This window comes from Alternaria postmessia (assembly GCF_024291825.1).
Source record: "Alternaria postmessia strain BMP 2775 chromosome Unknown scaffold_20, whole genome shotgun sequence".
NCBI classification, from domain to species: Eukaryota; Fungi; Ascomycota; class Dothideomycetes; order Pleosporales; family Pleosporaceae; genus Alternaria; species Alternaria postmessia.
In genome coordinates this window covers 178972-195131 of record NW_026260093.1, presented here as the reverse complement: position 1 = coordinate 195131, position 16160 = coordinate 178972, and the positions used below count along the sequence as shown (strand labels likewise).

The following is a 16160-nucleotide window of genomic DNA, read 5'->3' as shown; positions in this document are numbered from 1 at the left end:
GTAACACGACAGTTATGATGTAAGTAAGCATATGCTTTTCTAGATTGCTGCACCCTCCTATCAAAGTCTGTCACACTTCGGGCGTAGATAATTATATGAGTCGGCTCAGATTGCGTTTGAGCAATCGCTGCGTCTTCATGCGAGCTTCCCATAGGTAAAACTCTTGTCGCAATAGAATATTCAGTATCTGTTACCGTTGAAGCGACGACCTGCAATTTTTGCTACGTGACATAAAAAATACAAGTAAGAAACGTCTAAGCATGCGGAACTATGTCTTACTAATTTCTGCAAGAGATCATAGAGTACCGCATCACTAGTAAGGCATTTGCGTAGATCAGTGACAATATAAGGTGATGGTACCAATCAGAAAGCAAAGTGGACAGTTTGATAATCCATTATATCGAGAGAGACTACTAGTTCAAGATCATATAGATTGGCTAGATTCTGAATAATCTTTTTACGCATGCCACAAATGCATTCATGCAGACTCACTATCCACATCGTCCTTGCCAAACTCTGTTGATGATTAAAAAGAAAAGTGCAGTACATGTGTTACGCATACAGCCCTATATGATGGGTATCTAGAAAGAACATGCTCCACGTTCCCCGTGATGCGCCATCCATGACAAATGACCATTAACGCGTTGTACGCCGAATCTATAGTAGTACAAAGTATATAAACAGAATGTCAAATCTCTTAACGCATCACTGAACCCATAGTCATGAGAATTTTACTACTTCTCAGTGTCAACGTCCATTTCATCCACGTCCTTCTTTCCAGCACCACGTACATTGACGTGGATAGTATCTTCGTCGTCGTCATCTACTGGCGCACTCTTTGACCCAGCATTGCCCTCTCCTGAAACCGTCTCAGTTCTCTTCTCTACAGGGCTAGCTCGACTAGCTGCCAGATTGGGAAACAGAGGTTTGCCAGCGATGGATACAGATCGACGCAGATTGTCGTTTTGAACTTCTTGATGAATCTCCTCAACTTCGTCCTCGTCCAGTTCGCTGAGTTCGCTCTCGTCGTCGGCGTCATCGTGGATAGAGGCTGGCGCACTGCGTTCGGGCTCGTCGTTATTTATACTGGCAGCTGCAGTGTCCGTGCCACTCTTGTCGAACGTGGGCTGTAGGTGTTCAGCAGATGTGCTCGGTCCAGGTGCGGGTTGTGCGGCGGTTTCGGGTGATGCCGCTTGTCCAACAATAGAAGGAATCGTGGTGTCACCAGGCGCAGGCGATCGGATCGGCATCGACGTTGGCTGAGCAGGTGTACTGGCGATTTTTTGGACACATGCTTCGGCTCGACGAGCGATCTCCCTGCGACCCACAGCCTTGGCTCTTGGTTTCGGGACCTGTTCGGGTTGCGGTGGCATCTGGGGTGCGGAAGGCGGATGTTGTGGCTGGAGCTGGTTGGGATGATACATGCTGAACGGCGTGCCAGAGCTTCCATCAGCAGCTCCATCGACCTGGACCTGCATCAACGAGGATATAGGTACAGCACCTGCAGAAGCTGGATTGGGAGCAAAAGGAGACGGGTGAGGTTGGGTAGGCTGCACAGGCGGCTGTGGTTGTTGCTCTGACTGTAAGGGGGGTAGCGCAGGCCCGATCGAGGTGTATAGCATTGCGTACGCATCGCCAATCAGATCATCGATAAGAAGGGGCTTCATCATGCCGTTGTTCAGACGCTTGAGCTCAATGGCATCACGGAGAATGTCCAACACGGGATGCTGCGTCTCTGGATTCTGACACCACGCTTCCAAGCGAAGAGCCAGGGTGTTAAACTCGTCGTGGTTGACGGACTTGAAAGCAGAGTCTTCTTGGCCTTCAGGTACGCTACCCATCTTTCGCAGCATTCTGATGTATCGTAGACACAAGTCCTGCCACAGCTTTTGGTGCTCGAAGAAGTCAGTCTGCTTCCGCCTTACACGCTTGGCAAGAGCCTCGAAGTTGGTCTTGTCTCCAGTGAGATCCAGGAGTTCAATGAAGAACTTGGTGTACCGAGTGGTGTAGACAAAATGCCGACCAGGCCGCTCATTCTCAGGTTTCCAGACTTGGACAGCCATGGTTTTGGTGAACATTTGCTGGGTGAGTTCGTGTTTAGCCTCACTAGCAGTTGCCGGATCTCTACCGGTATCGTAGATGATATGAGCAACGCGAGATATGATCCGATGGTGCCAGCTTGACTTGTCGGCTGCGCGCAGTGACTTCAAGACTGCGAGTATGTATCGCTGCCAGTCCCCTTCGTTCTCTGGGGCTTTGATATTCTGTGCATAGGAAGTGTTTGCAAGGATCTCAGGCCCCTTTTCGTAGTTGATGGCTCCACGCTGGTGTAACTTGTGTGTGATGGATACGAGCTTGTAGTGCGGCTCGAGGACAGGCTCGCCGCTGCGGCCCTTCTTCCCTGGCAGTGTCTCAATGGCGCTCACAAAGGCGTCCACGACAGATTCCCAGGTGGGCCCCTTTTGAGGGCCCAGCGGTGCACCTATTGATTTCCCATACTGCAAGGCGCTATCATTGGCCGACCACATCTTCCACCCACACTTTCCAAGCATGAAGTGGTTCCACCATTTATTCGGATTTCCTTTGATAGCTCTCTTGTAAAGAGTGCTTGCGAACTTCCAAGCAGTGTAGGCATGCAACGGAACGAAAACAACCTCCTTGTACAAGGACGCGTTCGTTTGTAGATTGCAGAATCGTTTCTCACTCTCGCGAATCTGGAATGCCTCCATACCAAACGGCTCCCTGGACGACGCGTACATACGATTCCCGAACTCAGTGTACATCTGCGCGATCTTGCTTTGGGTTCCCGGCGCTACGTCAGCATCGCGAGTAGCGCATGCCACAGCCATGATGTAACAGTTGATCGCCGCACGTTGGAAATTAACCACTTCAGCGCTGTTACTGTTCATCTTATCCGCGTTCCAGGACACGGCTTCTTCGAGCTGCGTGTCGTTGGCTTGGGCAAGACGATACCAGGTCTCCCAACGTTCGATGGAATGCTCCAGATCCTGCACGAAGAACGCTTGGGCGTAGTTGAGGTCTTCTGTTGGTCCTTGGGTTACACGTTTCTGTGATCGGAACTTGCTCAGCGCCATGTTGCCCATCATATAGTACCATCCCTTCGATGCGGCTACCGCTTCCTCAGGGGGGATGTGCTTTGTGGCGAGCGAACCAACACCTTTGAGACATCCAAAAAGTGCTACAGGATTGACGGGCGATTTGAAGTAACTAGATATGACTTTGCGGTTGAAGGTGATGTCCTCGTTCTGCTTAGGTCGGCCAAGAGCAGCATGGACCTTCTCTATGGTGCCTTTGAGTTCGTGCTTGGGTAGGTCCTTGAGATCGACCTTTGCAGCTTGCGACATCGTGAAAGACAATATACTAAAGGCAGTCTTCTTGTCAAGTACGTCTGTTGTGGTCTGGAAGTTCTGACATTCCAGAGGATCAACGAACAACTTCAATCCGTACAGATCGTTGAGTATCTGGCAGAGCTCGGTGGCATGACTAGGGCCATCGGTAATATCGTCCATGCGTAGCAGCTCGTCTTTCGCAAGCCTCAAGAATTGGCGGTTGGAAAGATGGCAGAAACTACGCACACCTGTGGCATGGTGCACATGGCGAATGTACTCGAACAAATCATCCGACGGATTGGGGAACGCTTCCGATTCTTGAGACATCCCATCTTTGAGTAAGTGGTACTGCAATATCCAGAGTCGTAGGTGAATGTCGTCAAGCCGTGACATCATGTTGACAAATGCTGAGCTTGGCTGGGATTCGACTCTAGGCATAGGAATATGGTTGACGCGAATCAGGTCTCGGAGCATGTCTGCCGCTGACATGATGTGCAACAGCTCGGTGATAGCTGACATGGACGATTGAACATGCTCGTATGGAATGGATGCGAATGGTGCTTCATTATCTCGAACGATCTGAATGATTTTTACAACCATGTCGTCGATGACCCGGTACCGGGTCAACAGCTTATGTTGCCGGTCTAGTACTGGAAGTTCCTGGAAAGTCGTAGACCTCAGATCCGTCACGAGGGCCTCAATGCTCCGGAGGAAGCATGACAAAACTTTGGAAGGATAATCGATAGCCTCATAAGCGACACGTAATCTGTTCCAAAGGGAGAGCCGGACGTTGACGTTCGCAGAATCCAGAAATTTGCGCATCTCCAAGATGGGTGAAGCGCGATCAAGTTGCTGCTCGGAGTTGGTACTTGTGGAGGGCGAGATGGATGTATCAGTGCCGCCATGTTCCGTTCCATCTGGCTTCGGGGGTGTATTGAGCTCAGTAGCATTCGCAAGCTCCAAGATCGGTTCCAGGCTTTCTACGACCGTTACTGGATCCTGTTCCTCCTGGTCGAAGACCTTCAGGAAGAAGTCTTTCATGCTGATGCGCACGAGTTCTTGCTCAATAGCAGCCACCGACAATTCCGGCATGACAGCATTGTTTTGTAATTGAATCGTATGATCGCCCAAAGGCTCGAACATATCCTTCAACTCCGCCATGGCAGACAATACATGTTCTGGTGCTACCTCGTTATTAACACTCATTTGGAAGACCGTCGCCCAAATGTGGCGCAGAGTTAGATCATCGGTGCCCTGACTTGGTCGACAGTCAGACCGTAGTTGTAGAGCCTCTCGCGCGAGCAAAGACCATCGCTCCAGACGGTCACTTTGAAGGACTTGGGTTCTAGTGTCTATTACACTTTGTGGATGCTTGATCAAGGAATAGATGTCAAGATGCAGCTCGAACAACGTCTCCACAATTTCTATCTGCGAATTGTCAAAGTCGGAAAGCTCATACACCTGAGACTGATGTGTAGCGCCCAGCATGCGTCGATTAAGGCTGTCGACGCGCTCAACCATGCGTTCATAAATGTACTCATCGATATGAACAATGACTTGCACAACGTTGCGCTTGAGGTCCTCGGCCCATCTGAACTGCACGTAGCTTGACTGATCTCTTAGCTGTGAGCAGAATCCCGGTGTGAACAGAGATTCAATCCAACCGAACGCGACTTCTTGAATAGGAAGCCAACCATTGTTGACAGACCTTGCGAAGGCATTCAACCCCTCGCTGCCCAACAGAGGTTTGCTAGAGGCTTGACTTGAGGTTGCTTTAGAGAAACCGAGAAACGCATTCAGCCCATGTTCTCTAGTCGCTCCAAGGAGATCAAACGACTCGGAACTGAGAAGTATTTGGGCAACTTTGATATGCCCACTTCGTAGTCCTGTGAAGAAATCGCATGCCGCTTTGTCGATAGGATCCGTAGCGTTTGCATCCGGGAGCGCTGTGACCAGCTTGCGTAGTTCCTCAGGGTCTTTGATGCCTTCGACACCGAGTCGCGCATACGTGTCTTTAAGAATCTCGTAGCGACATTGGTCTGTGTACGTATATGTTTCGAGTTGTGCATCCAGCTGCTTGCTCGCCTCCTGAGCTGCTCCGCCAGAAGTTGGTTCAATCAAGCTCTCTCGACCTCGAATACGTTTACTGCGCGATCTTCCCCCTTCTGCAGTTTCGGGCAGACCGGCAGAGTCTGTGGATCGCTTGCGTGATGGAACTGGTGCGACATTAGAAGGACCAGCAGGCGCTATTTCCTCGTTTTTGACTTCGCTCTCGACATCCTGCTCTTCCATTATGGTATCTTCGCCATCCTTCTCGGTGACAGTTTCCACGTCAGCAGCACTAGCTATAGGCTCCTCGATCTGGGGTGGTGGTGTTAATTCAGGTGCAGGCGATACGGTTTCCTGTATAGTGTCGGGTTCGATGCGCTCGGGGGTCTCGCTCTCGGGTGGTATGCTGAAGACTATATTCGATCCTGAAGGTACGTTGGGTGTCATGCCCTGTTGCTCCGCCTGGAACTGCCGCACAATGATTTCACCCACGCCTGCCCAATCCCATTTGGTAGGAGTCAAGGTTACGCTCTCCGAACCCGTCTTGATGTTGTGTAGGCTTTCAGCAAGGGCAACATCGGCTGGAAGAGGCGCAAATGGGAAAGGATTTAAACGCATCTTCAGCGTCTCGGACAGCTTTTTGCGTTTGATCGAGGATATTGGTGCCTGGCTCAAGGAGACATTATCCTCCAAACGCTCCACAAGCTCCCGCAGTTGTTGTCCGGCAAAACCTTCCTCAAGGCCAGGAAGACGCAACAGATTCTCCCATTGTTCATCATTGCCGTCCAAGACAGCCTCCAGACAGTAGCGAGTAAGACGCTTACTGCCTAGCATAGCCGCGACAGATGCAGTGCGTAACCAGAGATCGAGATCGGTATCTTCTTTGTCCAGCGCCTCTGCGAAGTAGTTTAGAGCACCACGGGTGTTGTTCCACGCTTCCCTCGGAAGTGCCGCACCACTTGTGGTGATCCAATGCTGCATCGCCTCGAGCAAAAACTGGCCATGGTTCTTGTATGATAGGTGTAGTATCTGCTGAAGTGTGTTGGGGGCGCTATCGGCAGCGCCTGTAGACTGAACGGGCCCTGCCTCGTAGTCATCCTCCAAGATGGTGTCGAACACCAGGTCCTCGCCAAAGACTTGATGTCGCTGGTATTCAGAGAGAGATTCGGCGTATTTGAAGATCTCTGATTCGAAGAGGGCCTTGTAGGCGGCGGCGGTCTTGTCGAAGGAGGAAGGGCCTTCGGAATGGTATTTGAGGGCGGTTTGGTACAGCTTCAGCGCCTCTTCGATCTGGATCTCCTGAGTATTATCGACTTCCTCTTCGGCGGTCTCCTCGGGGAGTTCGATATTATAGGGATGCCAGGTGGAAGCCTTCGACTACGACCAGTCAGCGAGGGTGGTTGAATTCCCCGGGGTTGTACTTGCCATGTTGGAGGTGTAGGAAGTTGTGAAAGGCCTAAGGGCGGACGAGACACGATTTACAACATTGGTAGCGCAGACACCGAGCAGCAGGCAAGCATGGGTGGCGCGACAGTACAATAGACAAAGAAAGCGTTATGCGACGGTCGGGTGCTATGACACGTCTTGTGGCCTCGGTGTGACGCGACGCGACAGTGAATGATGGAGCGCAGGGATGACCCGTCTTGGCAGCTGCGGTCCTCCGCGATGGAGCTGCCCGTGCCTGCCCTCCATGCTTCGACGAGGACACCGAAACCCTGACAAACCTCCGCCTGACTGTGACCTTGTATACCGGGCCCCTCGGTCAGCACCCACCCCGCCATAGCATCCTTTGCACCGCGATCGTCCCCCCGCTTCTGCGGCGCCAATTGCAACCATGGTCACTTCGCCAGCTGTTCCTGAGTACGCGCATCCTACTAGCTTTCAATCTATACATGTTTTATATATGCGCACATCCGCTGCTCTTTTCCTGCTCCTATATCGCCACATACTGCCATGGCGCATCATCTCCTTACGGCCCGTCTGACATTACTCCAGAATCTATGAGGACGAGCTACACTCGGCAATCGAAGCGCGCTCAGAATCTCTGCAAACGCTACGAGAACTGGGCCCGCCAGATCTGGTCCACCTCATAAAGCAGCCCATCAAGAATGCGACAAAACAGGTCCGTAGTACCTTCGACCGTACAGTAGCCCGCGAGCCCGGTTTGACATGTGATTAGATTGGCGTTTACCACCACGTATCCGGCGTAGACGCTTCCTCGTCTGCCAGCTTGGCAGCCTATATCAACACCCTCACATACTCCGCGCATGACAAGCAAAACAAGGTCGTCTCGGGGCTGTACTGGTAGGGCAATGTCTACTTATAGTATAGGCGACCGCTGACCAAGCAGCTGCTACAATGCCTTCTCACGCCTGGATATGCGCGTGCAGGTCTACATTCCCGGCACAGTGGAGAGTTACTGCATCGACGAGCGCGGCGACAAGCGAGTGGCCACCGACGAACTGTGGTTAGAGACCTACCTGTGCAGTGTGCTGCGCGCATATTCCTATGCCGACGATGGCTCAGGCGACACTATCAAGAAGATTGTTGGTGTGCGAAGATTCAACCCCATCACAAGTACCGAGAGCGAACACAAGTTTCTGGATGCGGCTGAGCGCCTGTTCTTCAACGGTAAGACCAACTGCCAATATGATAGCATGTCCGCTAACGCACTTCAGGTTGGCAACTGGGATCCGACCCTGAGATCCAGGTCCCCAATCTTGTCTCGAATCACTTGACTACCGGCCTACTTGACTACATCCACACAACCGGCAGGTATACCTCAGGTATCAATCTCTTTGAAAAACTGCGAACTCGCGACCCGGAGATCTCGTCACTACTAGCACGAGTATACATTGAAGCAGATGAAGAGGTGCAGGCGGTCCAGCTGTTACACGAGGCGATCCAGGAACTGCCCATGGACTACTCCCTCCTCGATTGTCAAGCCGAATTTTGCAACAAAAAGGGCCGCGGTGATCTGGCACTTGAGATCGCTAAGAGGAGCGTTGTGTCTGCGCCTAGTGAGTTTGGCACATGGGCGCGCTTAGCGGAAATATACGTCAGCCTCGAACAGTGGGATATGGCGCTGTTAACTCTAAACTCATGTCCAATGTTTACCTACCAGGACAAGGACGCGCCACGCATGCCAGAGCCGCAGAGAGTCTTCCTGCCAGTCATGCCCGAAGCCATGTGCGACGAGATTGAGGATTCTAGCATGGACGATATGGAGCTTGTGCACCCAACCCTGAGGAAACTGCACGCTGCAGGATTCAAGGGTACATTCCTAAAAGCTTATATTCTGCTCACCGAAATCACAAAGAAAATTGGATGGGATCAATTACTCAAGATAAGAAGCCAGGTCTTCGTCATGGAGGAAGAATATCGTCACGAGAAGACCGCACAGGTACCGCATTCTCGCAGCGCCAGCACAACAGCACTCCGCTCCCCTTCTCCGAACACGCATGCTCAACAAATGAATGGCGAACATGGCGAGGTTGAGGAGCGATCCTCCGTAGATGAATCAAATGCGAACGGCGAATCATCCTCCGCGGCTGCTGAAGCAGTTCACGACCTCGAGAAGCCCGGTCACACTGTTGCATCCGAAGTCGTAAAGGCCGGCAGCGAAGATCCGCACGCACACGATTCCGCAAACAACGGCAACCCCTCGCAACCAAACTATACACACTTCCAGAACAAGCGTCTTTGCGAACGCTGGCTTGACAACCTCTTCATGGTCCTGTATGAGGATCTTCGCGTATATACGATATGGCGAACAGAGATGGCACAGTACAGGCAGCAGCAACTCCTATACAAGAAGAGCAGTGAGGAATGGGAAATTTTGGGTGAACTCGCTGAGAGACTGCATCACACAGAAGAGGCCGTCGAAGCATATGAGAACTGTCTGCAAATCAAGTTCTCGCCGAAAGCCATGAGGGGTGTGTTGAAGTTGGGTGAGGAGAGAAAACAGGTTAGGGATGTTACAGCCGCGCTGATCAGATTGGTCACTTGGCAGTATCGATGGTACTCTGAGGTGAGTTCCGTTGCCCAAACCACAAGAGTGCAAGTACTAACAGAAGACAGTTCTCGCCATCCCTCCTCTACACAATCCGCAAACTCATCGAGGAAGAGGGTGCCGTCAAGATCCGCAGCATCATCCAGGGCACCTCCCTACCACAACACGTCCTCGATCTCACACACCAGTATGCGGCATTGTGTGCTGCGTTCAGGAGCAGCGGTAGCGACGGTTAGCAGCCTTCGCCTCTCAAAATCTACGGCTACACCAACAACAGCCTTGACCTCTCTTAGTTGGGGAGGTAAACTGGAGACATCTTTGTGTTAATGCATGGAAGCGCTGGTGTTGGAGATGAAAATGTTAGACCGTTAATAGAGTCCATTGCCTTCTTCATCGAATGACTGTGTGACTTGGCTTCTGTTTGTAAAAAGTGTGGCCACACATCCAAGGTATGGTTGTCTGATCCGCTGTGCCACTGCATCAGTCAAACCTCACAAGCCTCTGCCTGCATCACTTTGGACATGTCGGTACTTGCCCTGAACAGATTGAATTGGCATTCGCTTATCCCTATGTTCTCACTGGGGTTCATGGTCATCCACACTCCGTATGCCCTTGTCCATGTTCTTGCAACCAATGTATTCATTTTTATCGTCACAAGCCGCAGGATCGTATCAGGCAGCCGTTGCGCGCCATGTCACGTAACCTCGTCCTTGAGGGATAGATAGTAGACAGTAGAAGACCCCATGAAAAAGCCCAGGATGAACACCGCTCCATGCTCCCCCACACACCCTCTGTGTTTCTTCTCCTCCACCAGCAAGCCAATGTACCGCTTAACGGTAAGACTTCTGGTACCTGGCGCGCGCACCTGGACCACCGAACTTCTTGGGCTCGCACCGCCTGTTGTCGGCAACGAGAAGTGTGCGGTCGTACTGGATCAGAGCCTGCTTGAGCTGGTTCTTTGAGTGCTCGTCGACGTACTTCTGGTAGTAGGCGATGATGGATTTGGCAATGGCTTGGCGGATGGCGTAGACTTGCGAGGTGTGACCACCACCGGAGACGCGGACGCGGATGTCGACATCAGCTGCCCATGTTGTCAGTATTCCTGCTCCCCATCTTTACTTGGCGTAGAGCGTCGTGTGCGTACCGAACTTGTCAACACCGAGGATCAGGATGGGCTCGTAAACCTTGAATCGCAGGATCTCGGGCTGGACCTGGGAAAGAGGCTTTCCGTTAACCTTGACGAGACCCTTTCCGGCCTAGAAATTTCTCGTAAGTATCATGTTCGGTTGCGCGCTCGATTCGTGGCATTGCGTGTGTACCTTGCAGTGGGCGACAGCTGTTGGCGATTTTGTTAGCCTTTGTCATTCTCTTGATTGTGTGTTTGGCGGTGGGCTATCCGTACCAGTCGCGGTCTTCTTCTTGCCGAAGCATTGCACGCTCTGGGAGGCCATGTTGGGCGACTGTGGGATGTGCGTGCGGTTAGTACGGGTGGGCGTGGTCGGTTTTGCTGTCGTCGTGGAGGTGAAGTTCGTGAACGCCGGCTAGAATTGAATGTGGGTGTCCGTGCGTCGCGATCCCTGTAAGCGATTAGCGTCTTGTCTGGCTAGCGTGGTCGAGGACAATGGCATCTTTCAGGGCTTGTACAAGGGAAAAACTGAACTTAGGAATAGTGTCTCCTCTTGTAGTTCACGTCAGTCTGCGTCAAGAAAACTCTCTGAAATTAACAAGGCTGTAGACTCCCATGTTATCGACTAATGCCTATATCGTCGACTTGGTGGGGATTTGCCACGCCGAGCGCCTTCAGGCACTGGAGCAGAGCAGTTTCCCGGTGCCTTTGGCAAACAATGCGTCTTGAATGTACCGCAATCTTTTTTGTTGACACCAGAGGGGTACCAGCCGATACAGCCTGCCTAAACCAAGTCGTCCAGCACTATAACATCAAACAAAACATTTGACACAATAGCTGCACCCCTTCGTGAAAGCATATCGATTTCCTGAGCACACCGTTCCGTTGTCCCTTGCTCGAATTTCCATCCGAAAGACCGCCACTACAAACCAAGCATGCCACTCGCAGACACAAGTCTCCGGGAGTCACCCCTCCAATTATACGTCTTTGGAAGTAACGGGGAAGGCCAACTCGGTATACCAGCAGCGGAAATAGTTAATACACCAACTCGAATTTCTGGTCTTACTCCTTTGAGTTACAGCAAATCTGTTGATGAGCTGAAAACGATCAAAGGCGGCGACAACCATACGCTGCTCGTCACTAAACGCGGCACTATCTACGGGGTTGGCGATAATCGCAAGGGTCAGCTGGTCAAGGGAACACCAGAATCTCGACTCGACCGTTTCCAGAATTTGACTTCCGGATGCAACTTTGCCGCAGCTACATGCGAATCTTCTGCCTTCATCGGGAGCGCAAGCGATGAGCTTGGGCCTAATCCATCAGACGGTTGGGTCGAGATTCGCGGCTCCAACAATTGGGGTGAGTTGGGTTCGGACGACGGAGGTTCAACCCGATTCCATCTACCAGGCAAAGTAGTAGACTTTGCAGCGGGAGTCTGGCATTATGTCGCCGTCATGGCCGATGGTTCAGTCTATGGCTGGGGAAAAGCGCGTCTTGGCCAGCTTGGGGGCACGCTGTCTGGCAAAGTTACAGTGGCTACCAAGATTGAGGACATACCATTCAAGCCGGAGAAGGTTGTATGTGGTAAAGACTTTACATATTTGGTTGGCGACCCAACCGAAGGACAGCATCATTTACTCGGGAAAGACAAGTTCAACATCATCTCGAATATGCCGGATCATATCAAGAATTGGAAAGACGTTGGCGCGACGTGGCACGCAATCTTTGTATTGTTCGAAGACGGGACCCTTACCGCGTGGGGTAAGGAGAATATGTGGCAACTAGTACCACCTAATTTACCACTTCTGGATAAAATTGCTATTGGGTCAGACCACATACTTGCTGTAACAAGGGAAGGCAATTTGATATCGTGGGGCTGGGGTAAGCACGGAAACTGTGGCGATCTCTCCAATATCGCGATTGAGATTAAGAACGACATGGTCAGCGGTTTCTGGAATGAGATCAGTATACCAGGGACATTTGAGATGATTGGAGCTGGATTCTGTACCAGCTTTGTCGTTACTAAACAATCAATCACGTAAAGTCTGTAAAGAAATCTCCGGAGAGTTCGACATGATCAGTGGCGTTTGCATCATCAGGTTAAATCGTAATCCTACGCGATTTCAGAAGTCTAATCTTTCTTGTATATCTAGCATAGTGTTCATCAGACATCAGACTCTATCGCTCAATACCCCTCTTGAACCAAACTCCATTCCGCAACCGTCCCACCATCAGTAGCGTTCTCGGCGAACAAATTGCCCCGAATACCCAAGTGCGCATAACGTCCGCTCCAAACACTCTGCTCCAGGCTGACATTTGTCTGATTGCCAATATACGTCTTGATCTCATAAGCAGTAACCGGATCCCAAGGCGCACTGATCTCTACATCTCCTGCCGCCACGTTCCTTACATCAGAATCAGAATCAGATCCCGACTGGCTTTCGAATGGTGGTAGAGTACTATTGGAAAAGTAAACTTCGAAGTGTGAGGGTGGCTGGTTACCCCAGTCCATTACAACTTTATTCACTGGGTAGAAAGATGAGGTACCAAGATCCACGGTCAGGTAGCTCGTGGTGTTGGCGAGTTCAGGTTGCCATTTCGTGCTTGCGGCACCGTCGATGGCTGCAATTGGAAATTGGCCAGGCTTGTTTCCCTGTGGAGGTGGCAGCAGGGCTTTGCACTGGAGTATGTTCCCGCCCACAGTAAGGGTTTCGCCCATTGCTCGGTTACGGATTACAATTGGCTCGTCTCCAAGCTCGTATGTTGTGTTGTCGCGTCCGCTGCGGGTACCGATCGTGACGGGGATGGGCTTGTCGAAGTACGTCGCGTTTGCTGAGGGCAGAGTGTAGTTCTCTCGTGGCAGACGTGCTAACGTCGTATGTGTTGAATTAGAGGTAGCGTTAATGCCGTGACCCATCCAGTAAAAGGTACGGTAGTTCAGGTATGGTATCTGTGGCGGCAGCGTGGGGTCAATGTCTAGTCTATCGTAGTATAGACCCAGGCCAAGGTAACCAAAGATACCGACGCGGTTGGTTCCACCCATACCAGTTAGGAAAGGGAATGCAGGGTGTGTTCCCCCATTCTCCTCAACGTTATCGATGAGTTGCTCGGAATACTGATACCAAGGCGCGCGGACGTACGGCGAAGAGGAGTATACGTCGTACGTAAAGCTCGAGCATCCGGATGGCGACACTTCGTTCGCGACAACAGCAAACGAAGAGTAAGTCATCGCAGGACCATCGAGAGACTGCTTTGCCGCGTAATAGTCCAGATTGGACAGGCTGTAGGGGTTGGGGTAATGTAGCAGATCGTCCACCAGAACAACATCGGCCTGCTTGACGGCTACTGACCCATTCATGCCAGTATACTCAACAATGATGCCGGCCTTCTCATTGATTGGAAGTCGCATCTTGGAAGCCTTATCCGCCCAGCTAGCGTTGGGACTGCGTCCGAACCAGCTATTGAACTCGTTTGTCTCAAGAAAGTGACGTTGCATGAGTGCCGTAGTAAACCCAATGTTGTTGACCTGGTTAGCATACTCGTCCGGATCGGTAGCATTCCACAGCTCATACGCGCCAGAGGTTTCGTTGAAGTCCAGCAATTGGCCAAAGAAATGCGCGATGGCGTTCGAGATTGGTAGCAGGGTGTCGTTGAAGTATTCTTCGTCTCCAGTGATGATCAAGTGGTTGTTCATGGCGAGACTAATATCTCCGTTGAGATGATATTCGTAATCAAAGCAAGCGCCAGTTCCGGTACAGTTACCGAATCGTCCGCTTGTCCATGGATATACAGCCCCTCCAGGCGTGAACCTGCCTGTTTGGTTTTTGCTCGATTGGTACGCAGTTTCGACATTACGTTGCGCTTGGTCGAAGTGCTCCACACGATATTTGATAACGTTCTGGGCATGCTGCGGATGCGATACTTGCACCCCAGGTGCCATCCATACGTCTGCATCCCAGAAAATCATACCTCCATAGCAGTCTGAGCCCAACCCGCAAACTGGTATGCTGTAGATGTCGAGCTTCGTGTTGTTGTTAGCCGTAGCTATAGCATTCGGTCCGACCATGTTTGACAATAAGTAGAAAGGGTTGGTTCGCGCCATGATATGCAGCTCCCGCACGTCTGGATCCTCAGGCAGAGATCCATTCGGCAGGTGGTAATCATCGACCGAGTCTGGTGTTAGAATCGACTCCCATTCCTCTATATGAGAGTGAACCAGCTTGTAGTAGCCCTCTTCAGCGCCGGAAAGTGAAGCGTTGCGCGCTATGCTCTGCGGATCTGGGAAGGCATCGGTCGACGCGACTCCAATGAACTTCGTGATTTCGGTGGGACGGAAAGCGACTAACTCAACGGGCAGCGACTGGGCAATGCTTGAGCCATTGCCACCGCTAAAGACTCCCTCTGCTACTCTGCTACGAGAAGTAAGGTTGACCCAGTCACTACCACCTAAAGTCGAATATACGTAGGCCTTGACGTCGGTAATGTTTCCGGGGCTGACAGCAGACCAAATCGTAGGGGTATCTTCCTCGAACTTCTTGTCGACAAAGTCTGAGCGAACAGCGCAATCACCGTCTAAAACATCGTAGACCGTTACATTCAGATCGCGCGTCGCCGTAAGTCTTAGCCTGACAGCTGCTTTGTTGACGTAAAGCTTGTGCACGAACATCTGATAGTCCACATCGACAGTTCCGTCTCCGGAGCCTCCCGGCTTCCAGTTATATCGCCAGCTCGCTATTCCAGCTTTTACGTCCAGATTCGATACGAAATCCGAAATGTGGTCGGGATTGACCGACGCATTCAAGAAATGGCCGTTCGCTTCAACAGCCAGGCCGCTCGAGTGTGGAATACCTGCAGTAAAGCTTTCCCACCCATACTGATATAGCCAAGGGTAGTTTGATCCGTTTGTTCGTGGTTGGCTGTTCCAGAAGCCTGCGATCGTCGAGAAAGTCTGTCGTCTGCTGAACAATGGCCATCCGCTTATGACGTCGCCATTTACTGGCTCGTCGACTTCGAAAAAAGGACCTGCGGATGCCACATTAACGCCAAAGTAACCATTTGCGAGCGTCAAGCGCGATTGGTAGTGGCCTTGATCCAGAGCATGTGTCGCTATAACCCAATTCTGGTCATCCCAAGTCACGTCTTTGAACTGGTCATGCTCGCTGCTGGTGGAAGTCAGAACCAGGCGCGCGGAAGCTAAAAGCGCGACTGCAGATTGACGGAAGTTCATCAACAGCATATCCTACTATCAAGAGAAGAATAGAGTCCTGATAACGGAGCAATTCCCGACGCGTCTGAGGCATGCCAGCTTTAAAACAAGGTACAAAGGCATGTCGATCATTCACATAGCTGGCACGGAGACGCCCACGGGGCGCCACCCGTTCGTCTTTCTTACCTTTTTCCACACCGCTAAGCACGAGCTAGCTGTTCCGATAGCTCGTCACAAGCTTGTTTCGCGGACGCTAGGCCCTTCGTGCGCCATCTTTGTAGTGCGAATTCAATCTATTACTGTTAAACAGAAGACAGTCTCAAAACAATGTCGTTGAGTAAGTTGGCCATTGGAAGCGCCATCTGCCGCGTGATGGAGACGCGTCGATCTCAAGCGCTCGAGGCCACAAGACACGGA

The 16160-nt window shown here is 51.5% G+C and overlaps 6 protein-coding genes across 6 annotated transcripts; 3 read left to right on the top strand and 3 right to left on the bottom strand.

Moving 5' to 3' along the window:
* Positions 1-734: 734 nt before the first annotated feature.
* Positions 735-6919, bottom strand: J4E82_004310 (uncharacterized protein; the record flags this gene model as incomplete). Its single annotated transcript, XM_051730589.1, has 2 exons — positions 735-6776; positions 6902-6919. 2 exons carry the CDS (start codon positions 6917-6919, stop codon positions 735-737), a joined length of 6060 nt encoding a protein of 2019 aa, XP_051589638.1.
* Positions 6920-7233: 314 nt separating this feature from the next.
* J4E82_004309 (uncharacterized protein) lies at positions 7234-7578 on the top strand (the record flags this gene model as incomplete). The annotated part of the gene is made up of 2 exons (XM_051730588.1): positions 7234-7259; positions 7395-7578. 2 exons carry the CDS (start codon positions 7234-7236, stop codon positions 7576-7578), a joined length of 210 nt encoding a protein of 69 aa, XP_051589637.1.
* Positions 7579-7777: 199 nt separating this feature from the next.
* Positions 7778-9647, top strand: J4E82_004308 (uncharacterized protein; the record flags this gene model as incomplete). Its single annotated transcript, XM_051730587.1, has 3 exons — positions 7778-8030; positions 8078-9429; positions 9480-9647. The coding sequence occupies 3 exons, from the start codon at positions 7778-7780 to the stop codon at positions 9645-9647; spliced, it is 1773 nt and encodes a 590-aa protein (XP_051589636.1).
* A 594-nt stretch (positions 9648-10241) lies between these two features.
* Positions 10242-10862, bottom strand: J4E82_004307 (uncharacterized protein; the record flags this gene model as incomplete). Its single annotated transcript, XM_051730586.1, has 4 exons — positions 10242-10492; positions 10556-10667; positions 10731-10747; positions 10814-10862. The coding sequence occupies 4 exons, from the start codon at positions 10860-10862 to the stop codon at positions 10242-10244; spliced, it is 429 nt and encodes a 142-aa protein (XP_051589635.1).
* Positions 10863-11472: 610 nt separating this feature from the next.
* On the top strand, positions 11473-12579 carry J4E82_004306 (uncharacterized protein; the record flags this gene model as incomplete). The annotated part of the gene is made up of 1 exon (XM_051730585.1): positions 11473-12579. The coding sequence occupies one exon, from the start codon at positions 11473-11475 to the stop codon at positions 12577-12579; it is 1107 nt and encodes a 368-aa protein (XP_051589634.1).
* Positions 12580-12722: 143 nt separating this feature from the next.
* J4E82_004305 (uncharacterized protein) lies at positions 12723-15764 on the bottom strand (the record flags this gene model as incomplete). Its single annotated transcript, XM_051730584.1, has 1 exon — positions 12723-15764. The coding sequence occupies one exon, from the start codon at positions 15762-15764 to the stop codon at positions 12723-12725; it is 3042 nt and encodes a 1013-aa protein (XP_051589633.1).
* Between the last annotated feature and the right edge of the window lie 396 nt (positions 15765-16160).